Source organism: Rattus norvegicus, chromosome 18 (assembly GCF_036323735.1).
Source record: "Rattus norvegicus strain BN/NHsdMcwi chromosome 18, GRCr8, whole genome shotgun sequence".
Lineage (NCBI taxonomy): Eukaryota > Metazoa > Chordata > Mammalia > Rodentia > Muridae > Rattus > Rattus norvegicus.
The window spans coordinates 2127501-2145486 of NC_086036.1; the positions used below are offsets into that span (position 1 = coordinate 2127501).

General features: G+C 38.5%; 1 protein-coding gene and 1 pseudogene across 2 annotated transcripts in view; both read left to right on the top strand.

Annotated features, from left to right (window-relative positions):
- The window catches only part of Mib1 (MIB E3 ubiquitin protein ligase 1), a 124466-nt gene that overhangs the window by 52192 nt on the left and 54288 nt on the right, over nucleotides 1-17986 (top strand). For both annotated transcript variants that reach the window (NM_001107405.2, XM_039096931.2), the window contains exons 7-10: nucleotides 1-131; nucleotides 7069-7213; nucleotides 9982-10115; nucleotides 15660-15767. The exon at nucleotides 1-131 is cut by the window's left edge and continues 53 nt beyond it. In NM_001107405.2, the coding sequence (NP_001100875.1) occupies nucleotides 1-131; nucleotides 7069-7213; nucleotides 9982-10115; nucleotides 15660-15767 (518 nt within the window). The remainder of the gene's footprint in view (nucleotides 132-7068; nucleotides 7214-9981; nucleotides 10116-15659; nucleotides 15768-17986) is intronic.
- LOC120098356 (small nucleolar RNA SNORA70) lies at nucleotides 2055-2171 on the top strand (annotated as a pseudogene).

Here is a 17986-nt window from a genome sequence, read left to right on the forward strand (position 1 = left end):
ATGCTGCACAGGGTGCAGAAGGAGGCACCTCACAGTTTCAAGTGGGTGATCTTGTGCAAGTTTGTTATGATCTGGAAAGAATTAAACTTCTCCAAAGAGGACATGGTGAATGGGCTGAAGCAATGCTTCCAGTAAGTATATATAAATAGTTTGGGAAAAAAATTATACTGTGCTTATAAAATAAATCAATTAGCTAATTAATTAAAGAAAATTAATTTTAGAAACAGTTGGAATTGAAAGTTACATAAAAAAAGAAAAAAAATTCAGAATGTAATTGCAAAGAAAGGCTGTACACAGAAAACTGACAAAAGCTACAATCAAAAAATTCAAAATAAGCTAAAATAAATTAAGGATATGCCAAGATACAGAAGAATGAAATAACAGGAACAAGTTGTTAGAACATAAGACAGAATTCAAAAGAAGAAAAAATTCTTTTAAAAAATGATTGGCTGAGGAGATGGCTCCTTTGTAAAGTACCTACCAAGCAAGCATGATTTCCTTCATCCAGAACCATGTAAAACCATGAGTCTGTAACTCCAACATTGAGTGGCAGAGAGGGAGCGGCACATCAGTAGAGCTTGCTGGCCTGCCAGGCCAACAAGGGGATAAGTACCAGGGTCCACAAGTTGGTAGGGGGAGGGAGGGAGAGAGACAGGAGGGAGGGAGAGAAAGAGGAATTGACCCTTTCTGAGATGATAAGGTAGAGGCTAGGGAGAAGGGGCTCAGCATGTAAGGGATGATGATCTGAATTCCATCTTCAGGACCCACATGATAGGAGGAGAGAATTGCTTCTACAAGTTGTCCTCTGATCTCCACTCATATCATGTCATGAGTGCACACATACCCACATGTGCACACATGCACACTTGCTTTTTTGCACACACAATAAGTAAAAGTGTAATTAAAAATTGAAGTGGAGAGTGATAGTGAAAGACCTTTGGTTTTTGGCATCCATGTGAGTATGTGTGTGTGTGTGTGTGCACACCTCTTCATGAACTTATGTACCACACACAGATACATATACATATACAAACATGCACAAATAAAGTCTTTTAAAAAGTGATGATTAGGGGCTGGGGATTTAGCTCGGTGGTAGAGCCCTTACCTAGGAAGCGCAAGGCCCTGGGTTCGGTCCCCAGCTCCGAAAAAAAAAAAAAACCAAAAAAAAAAAAAAAAAAGTGATGATTAAGCTGGGAGGTGGTAGAACACTTCTTCAATCCCAGGATTTGGGAAGCAGAGGCAGTCGGATCTCTGAGTTCGAGGCTAGCCTAGTCTACAAAGTAAGTTCCAGGGAAAAAAGTGATGGTTAAGTGGAAGGAACACACAACAGATAATTACTTAGGAGCAATAGAAGCATCAATAGCATGAAAAATTTAAATATGAAAAAGATAAAGTATATTCTACAGAAAATGACATGTATGTGATATATTCATATGTAAGTCCCACAAAAGCAAAGGTTTGAAACAGATAAAATTCGTTTTTGGTCTAAATAATATCTTGTGTATGCCAGCCTGCTGTCTACCACTAAGCTAACATTTGTAATTCTAGCTAAATGTTGTTGAAATTGAAACTAGACTTGAGGTTGAACTTGAAAGGGCGGGCACATGACATATACTCAGGAACCTACTCTGATAGAGTTACTGAGTCTTTGAGGATAGGAAAAATTTTTCCAACTGCTAAGAAAAAAGGTCAAATTTTTGGTCATAACAGGAAGAGGAACATTTTGTATCGAAAAATATCTCAGGGTTTGATGTAGAAAACAGTAATAATATAATTAAAGAAAGAAAAATGTATGTTTAGCCAAACTGACATAAGTCTAAGGATTGTAAATTGCTTTGAGTATGTAAGAATTTAAAGGCCCTGTTCTCATAATCCTCTTCTGGATAATCTACTAAAGAATGAGACTGAGACAATCCAGGGGATTTGCTGGTTAATTAATTTGAAAGGGGAACACATACAGTGATTATTTATTCTAATAGCATAACTGCAACTGTCAGAAATGGAAACGAGGAGTTTAAACGTTTGTTTGCTTTTTAACTGTGTTAACTATCACATTACTATTATTTAAAATTATTGAAAGCCCTGTGTGCAGTGTCTGCAAATAGCAGCCTTTGTGGTAGAGTACTCAGCCTGTCGCTTGTGTGAGTCACCCTAAGGGAGCTTTGACAGTATTTTTATTCCAATGATGTTCTCTTTGTGGGTAGGCTAGACAGGCATCCAGGGACCGTTGAGAAGTCCTAAGGTATTAGTGGCCAGGATGCACATTGGCCAGGTCATGCTTATCTGCACTGAGAAGAACAAGCAGCATGATTAGTGACCTGTAGAGAGCCAAGGTCAAGTTCCTGGCCCATCCATACGAATTTGGATTTAATGAATTTGAAGACATGGTAGCTGAGAAGTAGCTTGTTCCAGATGCCCGTATGATCAAATATACCCCCAGTACTGTCTTCTGGACAGCTGGTAATGCCCTGCATTCCTGAAGGCTTCCACTGTGTGACTCCACTAGTCATGCTCATTAATAAATATTATATCTAGCCTTTATGTATGTATTTATGTATGCATGTATGTATGTATGTATTTATCCATTTATTTGCATGCTTATTTTTTTATTTATTTGGTTTCTGGAGACAGGTTTTCTCTGTGTAGCCCTGGGTGTACTGGAACTTCCGCTGTGGATTAGGCTGCCCTTGAACTCAGAGGTCCCACCTGCCTTTGCTTATCAAATGCTAGGATTAAAAGTGTGCTATCTGCCAGGCTATAGTCTACTTTTTAAAAGTGTGTTTGTGCAGATGGAGGGAGAAGGGGGGGATGGGTATATAAGAAGAACACACAAATGACCAACTTCAATATTGCTCATACTACAGAATAGACATTCATGTGTGTGTGAGTCTTTCTTTGACAAAGTAAGGAGATGTACGGTCATATTTGTATTTATATAAAATTATTAGTTAGAGCAGACCTTGGGTGCTGGCTCCACGCCCAGTCCCACAATACCCAGAGGAAGCTCGACTCCCAAGTGCTCTAACATGCTCAGGATCACAGGTGAAGAGGCCACAATATCTTCTAGGAGATCACACACAACCAGGAGCACTGGAACTCTGACACACTCAAGATCACAGTTGAGGCTACAACATCTGCCAACACCTAGCACAACTGGGATCCCCATAGGAACCAGGTAAACACAAACCCCAGCCAGAGACATTGGTTCCTTCCAGCTTGCACCACTGCCCTGAGCAAACCCAGGAGCACTGCCACACCCAGAATTTCAGGATCCCAGGATCCCAGAGACAACTGGACTCTGAAGAGTTCTGACACAACCAGGATCACAGGAGGAACAGGCTCCAGTCAGAGACATTGAGGGAAGGTAGCACTAGAGATAATAAGACATCGAGAGGCCAACGCAAGAACATAAGCACCAAAAAAAACCAAGGCTACTTGACATCATCAGAACCCACTTATACTACTACAGGAAGTCCTGGATACCCCAACACACTGGAAAAGCAAGATTTCTATTTAAAATCACAACTCATGATAATGTTAGAGGACTTTAGGGAGGACATAAATAACATAAAATACAGGATAACACCGCTAAACAGGTATACGCCCTTAAATAGAAAACACAAAAATCCCTTAAAGAGTTACAGGAAAACACAACCAAACAGATGAAGGAATTGAATTAAACCAACCAGGATCTAAATATGAAAATATGAAAAGAAATCACAAGGGAGACAACCCTGGAGATAGAAAACCTAGGAAAGAGCTCAGGAGTGCAAGCATCATCAACAGAATACAAAAGATTGATGAGAGAATCACAGGTGCAGAAGATATCATAGAAAAAAAAAACATTGGCACACAACAGTCAAAAAAAATGCAAAATGCAAAAGCTCCTAACCTAAAACATACAGGAAATCCAGGACACAAGGAGAAGATCAAACCTGACGATAATAGGTAAAGAAGAGAGTGAAGATTCCCAACTTAAAGGGCCAGTAAATGTCTTCAACAAAATTATAGAAGAAAACCTCCCTAACCTAAAGAAAGAGATGCCCATGAACATACAAGAGGCCTACAGAACTCCAAATAGACTGAACCAGAAAAGAAACTCCTTTTATCACATAAGAGTCAAAACACCAAATGCACAAAACAAAGAAAGAATATTAAAAACAGTAAGGGGAAAAGGTCGAGTAATATATGAAGGCAGACCTATCTGAATTACACCAGACTTCTCACCAGAGACTATGAAAGCCAGAAGATCCTGGGAAGATGTCATACAGACCCTAAAAGAGCACAAATGCCAGCCCAGGCCACTATACCCAGCAAAGCTCTGAATTGGCATTGATGGAGAAACCAAGATAATCCATGACAAAATTAAATGTGCATAATATCTAGAAATCCAGCCCTACAAAGGATAATAGATGGAAAACTCCAACACCAGGAGGGAAATATACACTCTACAAAAAGCAAGAAAGTAATCTTTCAACAATTCAAAAGAAGATAGCCACACAAACATAATCCCACCTCTAACAACAACAACAAAAAACAGGAATCAGCTGTCACTTTTCCTTAATATCTTATTATCAATTGACTCAATTCCTCAATAAAAAGACATAGACTAACTGACTGGATATGTAACACAGCATTTTGCTGCAGACAGGAAACAGTGACAAAGACAGACATTATCTCATAGTGAAAGGCTACAAAATTTTTTTCTAAGCAAATGGTCCCAATAAACAAGGTGGAGTAGCCATTCTAATATTGAATAAAATCGACTTTCAACCAAAAGGTAACAAAAAAGATAAGGAAGGACACTTCATACTCATTAAAGAAAAAAAATCTACCAAGATGAACTATCAATTCTGAACACCTGTGCTCTAAATGCAAGAGTACCCACATTCATAAAAGAAACCTTACTAAAGCTCAAATCATACATTGCACCTCATACAATAATAGTAGAAGACTTTAGTTCCCCAGTGTTATCAATGCGCAGATCATGGAAACAGAAACTAAACAGAGACACAGAGAAACTAACAGAAGTTATGAACCAAATGGATTTAACAGATATCTAGAGAACATTTCATCCTAAAAAAAAAGAATATACCTTCTACTTAACACCTCAAAAATTGACCATATAAATTGGTCACAAAACAGGCCTCAACAGATACAAGACGATAAAACAATCCCATGCATGCTATCCGATCACCATGGACTAAGGCTGGTCTTCATTAGCAACAAAAACAACAGAAAGCACACACACACGGAAGCTGACCAACACTCTACTCAGTGATAACTTGGTCAAGGAAGAAATAAAGAAATTAAAGACTTTAGAATTTAATACAAATGAAGGCACAACATACCCAAACTTATGGGACACAATGAAAGCAGTGCTAAGAGGAAAATTCTTGAGTGTTTCCAAAAAGAAATTGGAGAGAGCATACACTTGACAGCGTACCTAAAAGCTCTAGAACAAAAACAAGGAAATTCACCCAAGAGGAGTAAATGGCAGGAAATAATCAAACTTAGAGCTGAAATCAACCAGGTAGACAGAAAAAGAACTATACAAAGAATCAACAAAACCAGGAGCTGGTTCTTTGAGAAAGTCAACAAGATAGATAGACCCTTAACAAGACTAAGCAGAGAGCACAGAGACAATATCTACATTAACAAAATAAGAAATGAAAAGGGAGACATAACAATAGAAACTGATGAAATCCAAAAATTCATCAGATTCTAGTACAAAAGCCTATACTCAACAAAACTGGAAAATCTGGATGAAATGGACAATTTTTTAAACAGATAGCAGGTATCAAACTTAGATCAGGATCAGATAAACCATCTAAACAGTCCCATAACCCCTAAAAATGGAGAAGCTGTTGTTAAAAGTATCCCAACTTCATCCTAGAAATGCAGGGATGGTTTAATATATGGAAACCCATCAATCTAATCCACTATATAGACAAACTCAAAGGAAAAAAACACATGATCATCTCATTCTATGTTGAGAAAGCATTTTACAAAATTCAGCATGCCTTTATCGTAAATGTCTTATGTTTTTTGTATGTATAGGCTGATACAATCTTGTAATGGAGAATGAGTGTGGGAATCTATGAAGATTGTCCATGAGATAATAATTATTTTTAGGTATTGGAAAGTACATGAAAATTCAGTAAACTCTTAGCTACTTTTGTTTCAGCTTTCCATAATAAAGCGAAGATGAAAAAAAAACCAAAACCATTTTATATAGTATTTATTAAATATTTGTTTGTATGTACATATATATACCCATATCTATATAAGGGAGAAGGGGGAAGGGAGGGAGGGAGGGAGGGAATGGACAAAAAAGCAAGACCATCGTGTAGAAATGATGGGACTTGTTTTAAGAAGTTGGAAGAGTCAAACAGATCCACAGTGTACAAGGCTGATCAGTGTACAGTCAGCTATTCTGTTCTCACCAATTTTCAGGTTTTCTCATTCTGTAATGCTTAAGAGATTGGCTTTTGTAGCTGAGTTTAAAATGGGGCTAATAAAAATGCTTGTTTCTGGATTACGTGAATTACATGAATATAAAGGTCTTAGAACAGTGTTTGTCATCTGGTGAGAACTCATGTTGCTACTGATATATATACATGGCTTACCTTCCTACTAGATTTAATCTACATGTTATTTTTTTAAGACAGTTGCTTTAAATTTTTATTTTAGGGTAATTAATATTTTATGTTTATCATTGTTTGCCTGCATGCATGTATGTGCATCGCATGTGTGTTGATGCTTGAAGAGGTCAGATGAGGGTGTTTGATCTCCTGGAACTAGATTTAGTGTTGGTTGTGAGCCACCATGTCAGTGCTGGGAACAGAACACAGATCCCCTGCTTGCAGGATGCTCTTAATGGTTAAACAGTCTCTCCAGCCCCATTATCCATATATTTTAAAAAAACATACCATTAAATTGGTGACTGATAATCTATTTGAGTGTTGGTTTATCTGAAAATTTTTAAAGTTAGTAACTAAATAAAACCAACACTTTAAAAAACAGAAGGTGGTGATTGCATTTAATAATAAATTTTTCTTTTTTAAGACTTTAGGTAAAGTGGGCAGAGTACAACAGATTTATTCGGACAGTGATTTAAAGGTGGAAGTCTGTGGAACATCGTGGACATATAACCCTGCAGCAGTTTCCAAAGTGGCACCTGCAGGATCAACCATTAGCAATGCATCTGGTGGTATGTTTGTCTTATTTCCTTAAAGTTAATGTCCAGATCTTAGGCTGGACATACTGGCACACATTTTTAATCCCAGCACTCCAGTAGATCTCTGAGTTCAAAGCTAGCTTGATTTATAGAACTAATTCCATGCTAGCCAGATCTACACAGAGAAACCCTGTTTTGAAAAACAAACAAAACTTTTCATTTCTGATTTTGTTAATTTGGATACTGTCTCTTTGCCCTCTGGTTAGTCTGGCTAAGGGTTTATCTATCTTGTTGACTTTCTCAAAGAACCAGCTCCTGCTTTTGTTTATTCTTTGTATAGTTCTTTTTTTGTCTACTTTTTCTGTCTACCTAAGCACAGTAAAAGCAATATACAGCAAACTAGTAGCCAACATCAATCTAAATGGAGAGAAACTTGAAGCAGTCCTACCAAAATCAGAGACTAGACAAGGCTGCCCATTCTCTCCCTGCCTATTCAGTATAGTACTTGAAGTCGTAGCCAGAGCAAGTAAACAACAAAAGGAGGTCAAAGGGATACAAATTAGAAAGGAAGAAGTCAGAATATCACGAGTTGCAGATGCCAGGATAGTATATTTGAGTGATCCCAAAAATTCCACCAGTGAACTCCTATACCTGCTAAACAACTTAAGAAAAAGTGGCTGGATATAAAATTAACTCAAACAAATCAGTAGCCTTCTTCTACTCAAAGGTAAACAGGCTGAGAAAGAAATTAGGAAACAACACCCTTTATAATAGTCACAAATAATATAAAATACCTTGGTGTGACTCTAACCAACCAAATGAAAGATCTGTATGAGAAGAACTTCAACTCTGAAGAAAGAAATAGAAGAAGCTCTCAGAAGATAGAAAGACCTCCCATGCTCATGGATTGGTAGGATTAATGTTGTAAAAATGGCCATCATGCTGAAAGCATATATAACAAGGACATGTTGCTGGACGGGAAACTGGGAAAGGGGATAATATTTAAAATGTAAGTAAAGAAAATATCTAATAAAATAAAAACAGGAAAAGCAGTTCTCTTGCACAGATTGTCATGTCTGTGTACTTAGGTTTCTTCCAGATTGCATAGGCTCACTTGAACATTGAATAAATACTTCAACTTTTTTTTTTTTTAATTTGTATTGTTTTGTTTTTCTAGACAGGGTTTTTCTGTGTAGCCCTGCCTGTCCTGGAACTCAGAGATTTGCCTGTCCCTGCCTTCTAAGTGCTGGGAGTAAAGGCTTGTTTTACCACTGCCCAGGTACTTTGTAAATTTTTACAAAGTTTTTTTCTTTTTCTTTTCTCACACCCTCTTCTCCCCTCTCTGCTCCTTCCTGTACCACCCCCCCCCCCCCCGTGTCTCCTCTTTTTAGTGTACCGAGTAACCATTACTCTGGCTAAGGTGCTTATGGAAATGTTCCATGAGTTCGTGTTCTTCTTTGGGCATATCAAGGAAACAGAAGTTCAGTCTTTACCTCAATCAGAAATTGCATTTTTTTTTTTTTGCTAAAAATAAATCTTTTTTAGCGTACTTTTATTTCCAACATTATTACTGGAAGTTGTTTTTCTTCATGTATGTATTTTTACATCAGTCACAGATGTAACTTCATAACTCATGGTGTCTTAAGTCGGCTTTCCATTGCTGAGAAGAGACACCATGACCAGGGCAGCTCTTACAAAGGACAACATTTAATTGGGGCTGGCTTACAGGTTCAGAGGTTCAGTCCATTATCATCATGGAAGGGAGAATGGCAACTTCCAGGTAGACATGGGGCTGGAGGAGGAGCTGAGAGTTCTACATCTTGATCCGAAGGCACTGAGGAAGCTCTCTGCCACATTGTGTGGACCTTAAATGTAGGACCTCAAAGCCTGCCCTCATAGTGACATGCTTCCTCCATCAAGGCCACACCTACTCTAACACAGGTAACCACCTACTAGTGCCACTCTCTGGGCCAGGCACAACAAACCACTGGGTTAAGAGATACAGTGGTTATATTTGATAAGTGGAGGCAAGGGGGATCTGAGTTCGAGGCTAGTCTGAGCGATTGCTAGTATAGTAATAACTTAAGTCAAGCCGTATTGATTTCTATTTTGATCTAGATGCATCGTGTTAACTTGACTACACATAAATTAAGAAGTGAAGAGTAATTAATACCTAATCTCAAATAATTGGATTTGGCATTCCTTTTGCTTTTTCTTTTACCCCACTTTGTGATTATTTTGCTTTTGAGTACTGATTCAAAAAATTAAAAGCCTGGAATTTGATACCTTTTGTTATACTGTTTAGGAAAGGCAGTTGTGGCATTTGACAGCATGCTCTTACCATTTATATGCTCATTTCTGCTAGAAATGGTTTCCCCCTAAAACTGTATCCCCAGATACTCTAGACAGTACATTATTTCTGCGTTACAATTGCTGCTCTGTTGAGTTTACTACAGAGTGTAATGTCCTGTGCTCTGTAGTGTAGAATTAAGATCTAAAAGGCATATCATTGTGGGATCACCATGCTAGTGGGTTTAGAGTATATTTAGTATATGACTAAATCTGGAATTATTTTAATCTGTAATACTTCACTTTTTCTGCATTTACAACTTGAAATACATGATTTGAAGACTCTTAAAATATTTATGGATGAATTTAATGGAGCTTGTTATTAATGTTTATTACTTGCTGTCTGTACATAGTAGAAATAGCATTAATTTAGAAATACTAAAACAGAGAAAGTGTTTAAGAACATGGAGAACATCTGTTCCTTTATTAACAGCTTGTTTTGTGCCTTGCAGAAAGACTCTCCCAGCTTCTGAAGAAATTATTTGAAACCCAAGAATCTGGTGACCTCAATGAAGAGTTGGTTAAGGCTGCTGCCAATGGGGATGTGGCTAAAGTGGAAGATTTGCTAAAAAGACCAGATGTGGATGTGAGCATTTCAAAAACAACTTTGAGGCATATGCAAAGATAGTAGTTTAATAATTTAATAAAGACTGAAGTCGGGGTTGGGGATTTAGCTCAGTGGTAGAGCGCTTGCCTAGCAAGTGCAAGGCCCTGGGTTTGGTCCCCAGCTCCGAAAAAAAGAAAAGAAAAGAAAAAAAAAAAAAAAAAGACTGAAGTCTTCAAGCCATTTAGAATTGACTCTTGGAGTTGGTAGGAACCTTGATCCTATTTTCATTCTTCATGGAGATAGTGATTTTAGTATTTTCTCTAGTATGTGTCCTCTTGCAGTGCCAAAAAATCAGCTGCATATTGATAGAGGGGTTGGTTGTTCTTTGTGTCTGTTTTTGTGTAAGCACCTATCTGTTTGAGTTACTGTAGTTTTGAATAGATCTTGAAGTCAGAGTAGTGTAATACTCTTTGCTCTGCTCTTCCTGCTTGCCCTCCCTCCTTCCCTCCTCCTTCCCTCCCTCCCTTCCTCCTTTCCCCTCTGTCTCGACTCTCTCTCTCCCCTATGTATGTATGTATGTATGTATGTATGTATGTATGTATGTATATATATATGTATATATGTGTTTTCATAGAGCTTTTAGACTTTTTTCTATTTTTAGTTTCTTTGTTCTGTCAGTAGTTGTCACTGGGATGCATTGTAGCCTGCTTTGGCTCTTTTACTGTCTTATAATACGTGATGTTTTTGTGTCTTCCTCTATTTTTATGTCCTTTTCAGTTTTTTCATTAGCAGTTCAGAATTCCATCATAGAAATCTTTTATTCATTGCTACTTTCTGGATTCTGGTTGTGACTGGATTGAAAAGCTTCCTGTCCCAGATGGCTTGCTGCTGAGGTCTGCCAGTACTGCCGTCACAGTTGTCTTCTGTCTGTCTGTCTTTCTCTCTCTTTTTTCCTTCTGTATTTAAGTTCCTTTCTTTCTCCTTCCTTTGGGTTTTTCAGACAGGATCTTGTTGTATAGCCCTGGATGGTCTCCTACCACAGACTGTGAGGCGTTGGATAGCAGACCTATGCTGCCTTGTCTGGTTTTCTGATTTTCTTTGTAGAAATTATGTTCCCTAAAGACAATGACAGTTTGATTACCTCTTCCGAGGTTAGATGCCGTTTGTTGTGGTGGTTATGTGTGTGTTTTCCTTTTGTTTGTTTGCTCTGTGACTACCAGGACCAGGTGGAATAAATACACAGTCAATGGACCATCTTAACCTCTGAAAACCTGTCGTCACTTAGTCTGTTAGGGGCTGTTCTTGTATATGACCTTTATTATATTGAAATATATTCTAGCAATATTTAGTTTGTTCAGTTTTCATCGTAAAGAAATGTTGGATTTAATAAGTACTTTTTTTTAGCATTTATTGAGATGCTCATGAAATTTCTTGGTCCTTCATTTGTTGAGGTGGTATAATCATGTTTATTGGTCTTGAATCTTGATGTACTTTTGCATTCCTTTGCCTGAACTACACTAATGGTGATGAATGACCTTTTTAAGAGGGCTATTTCTCTGTGGTATTGCTTTGTGTGTGTCCTTGTCTAGTTTTCATACAGTGACAATGCTTGCCTGATAGAGTTTGGAGTAATAATCGGAGAGAATTGATGTTCATTCTTCCTTGAGAGGTGCGGCTAAGTGAAGCAAGTCTGGGAGGTTGCTACTGATTCCGTCTTGCATGTTACTTTCTGTCCAAGCTTTCTATGCTGTGAAGATTCAGTATTGAAAGGATAGGGCCGATGCATGTGCCCTTATGTGTCCACTAATGTGTTCAGGATCCCTGGGTGCTCAGTGCTCCTTTGCTGTTTTCCATGCCGTTGATTATAATGCTTGCTTTTCATCTCCAGTTTTGAGTATTCCTTCTTTTCTTTAGTCGTGCTAAGGATTTGTCTATTTTGTTTTATTTTGTCAAAGCAGAGCTCCTTTTTTACTTGATTTCCTTTTCAATTTTCTGCTTCATTTATTTCTGCTCTGGTCCTTGAGTTCTGATATTCAAACCCATGGCCTTGCACGTCTTACCTGTTCTTTGGCATACACTCTGATTACCAGGATTTTGTTCCTTCTATAGATTTAGGACTTAGTTGTATTTTTGTATCTTTTGGAGCACAAAGATAATTTGTGTGGATTATTTACCTAATAGGATTGAGAAACATCTAGGACACTGGTAAAATAATTGTGTGTGTGTAAGAAGAGAATATTTCAGAATAACTTAAGGCATTGATGGGGAGATAAGGGGTATTCTTGAATGTGGGCAACACAATCCAATAGACTGGGAGTCCAAATAAGATAAAAAGAGGGAAGCTAGCCTAGTACAGGCATATTCTTTCTCTCCTTCCCTCCCTCTCCCTCACCTCTCCCTCCACCCCCTGTCACTCTTTCTCTCCCTCCCCCTCTTTCCCTCTCTTTGTCTCTTTCTCTCCCTCTGTCTGTCCCTTCCTTCCTCCCTCTCTCCCTGGGCTATTATGATGTGTGTTGTTCTGCACCACCTCATACCTTCCCATCAATGATGGTCTAAAGACATAAACCCTCCCAAAAATATATATTAAAATAATCATTCCTTTTTTAAGTTGTTATTCTCAAGTATTTGTCACAACAAGAAAGTCTTAACTACCAGTTGTTTATCTGAGCTCTTTGTTCATTGTTGTGAGGATTGGGACACAGGACTTTGCACATCCGAGGCGAATGCTATAGCACTTAACTATAACCTCAGCCCTTGAGGGCTTTTAAACAGCATTTTTATTTACTTGTAGAAACTTTATCCACATGTGCAGTATGTCTTAATCACAACTCTCCCTCCTCTCCTCCTTCTGCCCTGTCTTTTCTGTCTCATCTTCATGTTTTCTTTAAGAAAAGTTGCTGATATCATTGAGGTCAAGCAGTGCTGCCCACATATATGCATGGCATGGGTGTGGGGTGCTCCTCCAGCATAGACGATCTACCAGCAGCCATGTTCCTAAAGGACAGTGATTTCTCTCCTTCAGCAGCCATCAATTCCCCTAGGAGTGGGTTCTTAGGGGCTCCTCCCCACCCATGCTGGAAGCTTGTTTGTTTTTTCTTGAGACAGGCTGTCACTGTTAGTTTTGACTGTCCTGGAATTTTGTCTGTAGATCAGACTGGCCTCAAATCAGAGATCTGTCTGCCTCTGCCTCCTGAGTGCTTGGATTAAAGGTTTGCTTTACCACTGCTCAGCTCCATGCTGGAATGCTGATGAGTAGATCTGCACTGAGTGGCTGTAGTGCTGCAGGTTGATAATGTGCAACAGCTGTGTTCTATGCAGAGCCAGCATTTCATGCTCTCGTCCCCATTCTTTAGCTGTAACTGTTTCCATCTCCTCGTCTGTGATGTTCTTGAATCTTGGATTGCGGGAGGTTGGTATAAATGACCCACCCACAGGTGAGACTATAACCAGCACTTTGACCAGTTTTGAATCTTTACATTAACCGTCATCCAATGAAGCAGTAAATCTATTGGTAGAAACAGTATTAAGCAGAGTTCACAGTATGACCTTTGAGCAAAACAATTGGTTACCCCTTAAGCCTGTGATCCAGTCACAGCCTTTTTTTTTTTTTTTTTTTTTAAACAATGCCAGGCATGAAATCCTTCTTGTATAGCGGGCCTCATACCTAATCAGAAGGCAGTTGGTTACTGACATCACTGTCATGCCCCACTTGCACAGGGAAATTCGTGTCTTAGCACTGTTGTGCCTATGCTGGTCCTGTGCTTGCTGAGACCATTGGTAACTTCTCTCCCCACTAGCCTACATAGCACATTCTTGCTCAATGTAAGTAGACAGTATGGCATGTCTTCTACTCAGTTTGAGGTTGATTTTTCTGTGTTCTGTAGCCGGAGGGAGTGGTATCTTAGGGCGGGTATGTCTTGGCTTTTTGAGGCAGGATCTTATTTTATCGATCTGGCTGGTTAACCATGAACTCTGTGTAATCCCAGGGAGGTCTCAGATTTGTACTTCTGTCTCTCCTTCCTGAATACTGGGATTATAAGCATGAGCCACAGTGTTTGGCTTTTGCTGCCTTTTTGTTTTGATGGATCTGGAGATTGCAAACCAGAGCCTTACATGTGCTGGGCAAGTGCTCCTTTTGCCACTGAGTTCAAAGCCTAGCATCTGCCTTTCTGCGTAGGCTGTAGGTACCAACTTTGCTGTAGTAGTGAGTTTGCCCTGGTCCATAGAGTTCTGGTTATTACATTTTTGTTTCAAGAGCTTTTAAATATGCTTTATTGATCCAATATTTATGTGTAAATTGATTTCCACAAACATATAGTTTCCAAGCCTATTTTCTGCTGTACTCTGGTTAGAAAAATAAGCTCAAGATTATTTAAATTCTTCCGACTCTGTTGAATTTTGTGTTGCAGCCGCCTATCACTTAATGTGTCTTAGTGTTCTATGTGGTGTTAAGAACGGTATGTCTCTTGTAGTTGTTGGATAGGATGTATAGATTTTTTTTAGTTCTCTGTAATCTAGAACAGGATTTATTGGTTTTCCCTTTAACTTTTGTCTGGATGATCTTTCTGTCTGCTGCTGAAAGGGGAACATTAAAACCCTGTATTACTGTGTGTTTTAGTTAGGGTTTCTACTGCTTCAGTGAAAGAGTTGACTTATACTTCTGTATCACCATTGATCACTGCAAAAAGTCAGGGCAGGAACCTGGAGGCAGGAGCTGATGCAGAGGCCATGGATGGGTGCTTCTTACTGGCTTGTTGCTCATGGTTTGCTTAGTCTGCTTTTTTTAATAGAATCCAGGACCATGAGCCCGGGGATAGCAACACCCACAACGGGCTGGGCCTTCCCCAATTTATCACTGAGAAAATGCCTTCCAGGCTAGCCTTCAGTCTGATATTCTTAATTGAGTTTCCCTAGTGTCAGATGACTTTAGTTTGTGTCAAGTTGACAAAAAACTATCCAGCACACTGTGCTGAAGTATTTTCTTTACTTTTTGATCTATTTGAATATTAGGATGAATCGCTAGCCTTTGATTTCTTGACCATGGTCCTACTATGCACTCTACTGTTCTTCCACTGGTCCTGTGGTCCAGGGTGATCTCAGACTCCTTACCTCTTTTTACTACTTTTGATCTAAAGCTCTTTTAAACATAATCATTGGAGTTCATGCAGAAAATACATGTCAGGAAACTTAGACTATACTTGATATTTTTTGTGATGTATCCATAATTGCTGTTACTTGCTTTTCAAAGACTTAATTGACTAACGTTTTCTAGATTATTGCATGCTTTCTGAGTAATGCAGACAAGTAAAATGTTTTCCAGTTAATTTATTCAAGTTGAATAAATAAAGACTTTTCAAAACGGAAACAGTGAGGGCCTGGGAGGAGATAGGCATGTGTAGAGAGAGGCACACACACTTTGTCTCTTTTATTTATTCTAATAATCTTGATGTTCTGTGATGTGAATTCGTGATGTCACATGGCTCTCAAAGCATCCTGTGCTATACAAGCTATACCATACAAGTTCATATGTACTGGCTGTTTCTGACCTGTGCAGCTTGTTAATGTCTCTTCTTTCTTTCGCAGGTGAATGGGCAGTGCGCTGGCCACACAGCAATGCAAGCTGCTAGTCAAAATGGACACGTTGATATTTTGAAGTTACTTTTGAAGCAAAATGTAGATGTTGAAGCAGAGGTATATAAAGCTAAGCTTGAAAACAAAATTGAGTGAACTTTTTCTACAAATCTATATAAGATGGAATTTTATTCTTGAAAGTTAATATTCACCCCATGTTGTCCAAATTAAAATGAAAAATTGAGAAAAGTTAGTTTAGAGCTTTCTTCTATTTTTCTCTTCATTACTCCCTCTCTCTTTTTAATGATTCCTCAGTATTTCAGACATAGCTTCCTTCTAATTGGGGGCCTACTGCGCTCACCCCTGATCCCTACTAGGAACGTATAGGGGATGTATACACTTGGGATCAACGTCTTTCTTACCTAACACTCAGATCTTTTTTCTTACAATTTCATCATCATTTGCTTAGCCTACTTATTATTTTTTGAACTTCTGCAGTGCGTCTTTATCCCTGCATGGGCCCATGCTTAACTGTGTATACTATAGAAGGGCAGTTAATACTGAGCTTGGAGTTTCAGCTGGGGCATCTGGTCTATGAGGTAGGAAAAAAAGGATGTCAGGACTGTATTTATTCTAGTTTAGCCCAGACTATGGAGTAGTAGTTTTGCCCTCTAAACTCTTCTGTGGGAGGACTTAAAATGCTTCAGTTACCAGAGTATCTATTTAGCACTTCCTCTTTTTTTAAATTTATTTTTATTTTTATATATCCTTTTAAAATGTCTTCTTGATCTTATGTTACTTTTTTCTTTTAATCGTTTATACTTTATTGGATACCTAAAGAGGTTATGCTGTTTTACCACTAAATAGTTCATCTTTGATGTTGGAATTTTCTGTTGCCCATGGAGAGAGCTTGAATGAATTTTAATTTTTAATCTTACCCCCCCCCCCATTTTTGCAGGAGGAGAGTGAATGCATGTTTGTGCTTATATGCCTATTAGTATACATTTGCTGATGCAGGTGTGGGTGTGTGTGTACATGTGCGTACAGGTGTCTTTGGAGACCAGAAGGTGGCAACAGATCCCTTTGAGCTGGAGTTGTGTGTAGTTGTGGTGTAGGTACTGGGAACTGAATATGTGTCTTTTTGCAAAGTAGTACATGCTTTTAACCACTCAGCCAACTCTGCAGACCCAGGTGCTTAAACTTCAAGTTAACATTGAGGAAGATACCAATTACATAACAGTTATTTTTACTGTGTTTTATATGAATGGAATATATAATATGATTTTTTTTTCATTTGCAGTAGTGTAAAAGTTGAATTTTTCCTGACTGGATTTAGGAACTTAGATATGGGTTAAAAGTTGTTTTGTTGCTGGGCAGTGGTGGCACATGCCTTTAGTCCCAGTACTTGGGAGGCAGAGGCAGGTGGATCTCTATGAGTTGGAGACCAGCCTGGTCTGTAGAGTAATATCCAGGACAGCCAGGAGTACACAGAGATGTGTACTTCTTGTCCTCAGGAGATGGCCTACAGAATAGGGTGTAGCGGACTCAATGTCATTGAATTTGCTTTTATTATTAACTTTTCCCTGCTTAATTGAATTAATATAAAATAAGCGGCCAGTTAATATTGTAAACATGTAAGACTGTAGCTAGAGCTCTGTGCTTTTGGTCAGATGTTTGTAAATAGCCCTTTAGTCTGGAAACTGTTCATCAACTAGAAGAGTGAGATCTGGCTGAGACTTGTACTGTAATGCTTCTTTAGATTCCATTCCATGTGCTTTCTGCTACTGCAGGTTTGTATAACTTGTAGAAGTAGTGTGAAAAGCAGTATTCCTATGTCACTCAATAACCGTTAGTTTCTTGGGATCTCTGAGAAGGAAGGGTAAGTAAGATGCAAGTCTTAATCAAACTGTACCAATCAATGTAGAGAGAAACAATGTTAGCGCATCTTGAAGTGAAGTGGCTGGAACACTGTTCCTGGTCACATAGGCACTGTGTTAGGTGTACCCAGTTAAAATGTCCTCATCTGACTTTGTTGGAATAATGAATGAAGCCTCCTTTTTCGACTGTTGATTTAACTGGGAGAGGAGGGAGCTATGTACTCACCTCCAGGATTTAGTTCTTTAAAAACCTAAGTAATTAGATGTTTACAGTCTTGAAGACTGTATGTCCCCTAAGTAATTAGATGTTTACAGTCTTGAAGACTGTATGTCCCCTAAGTAATTAGGTGCAAATAAAAGTCTTGAAGACTGTATGTTCCCTTATTTTTTTCCATTAAATTGTTCAGAAGTTTAAAATGGTAAAAATAGTATTAAACATTTTGCTACTGATGCTATATATGG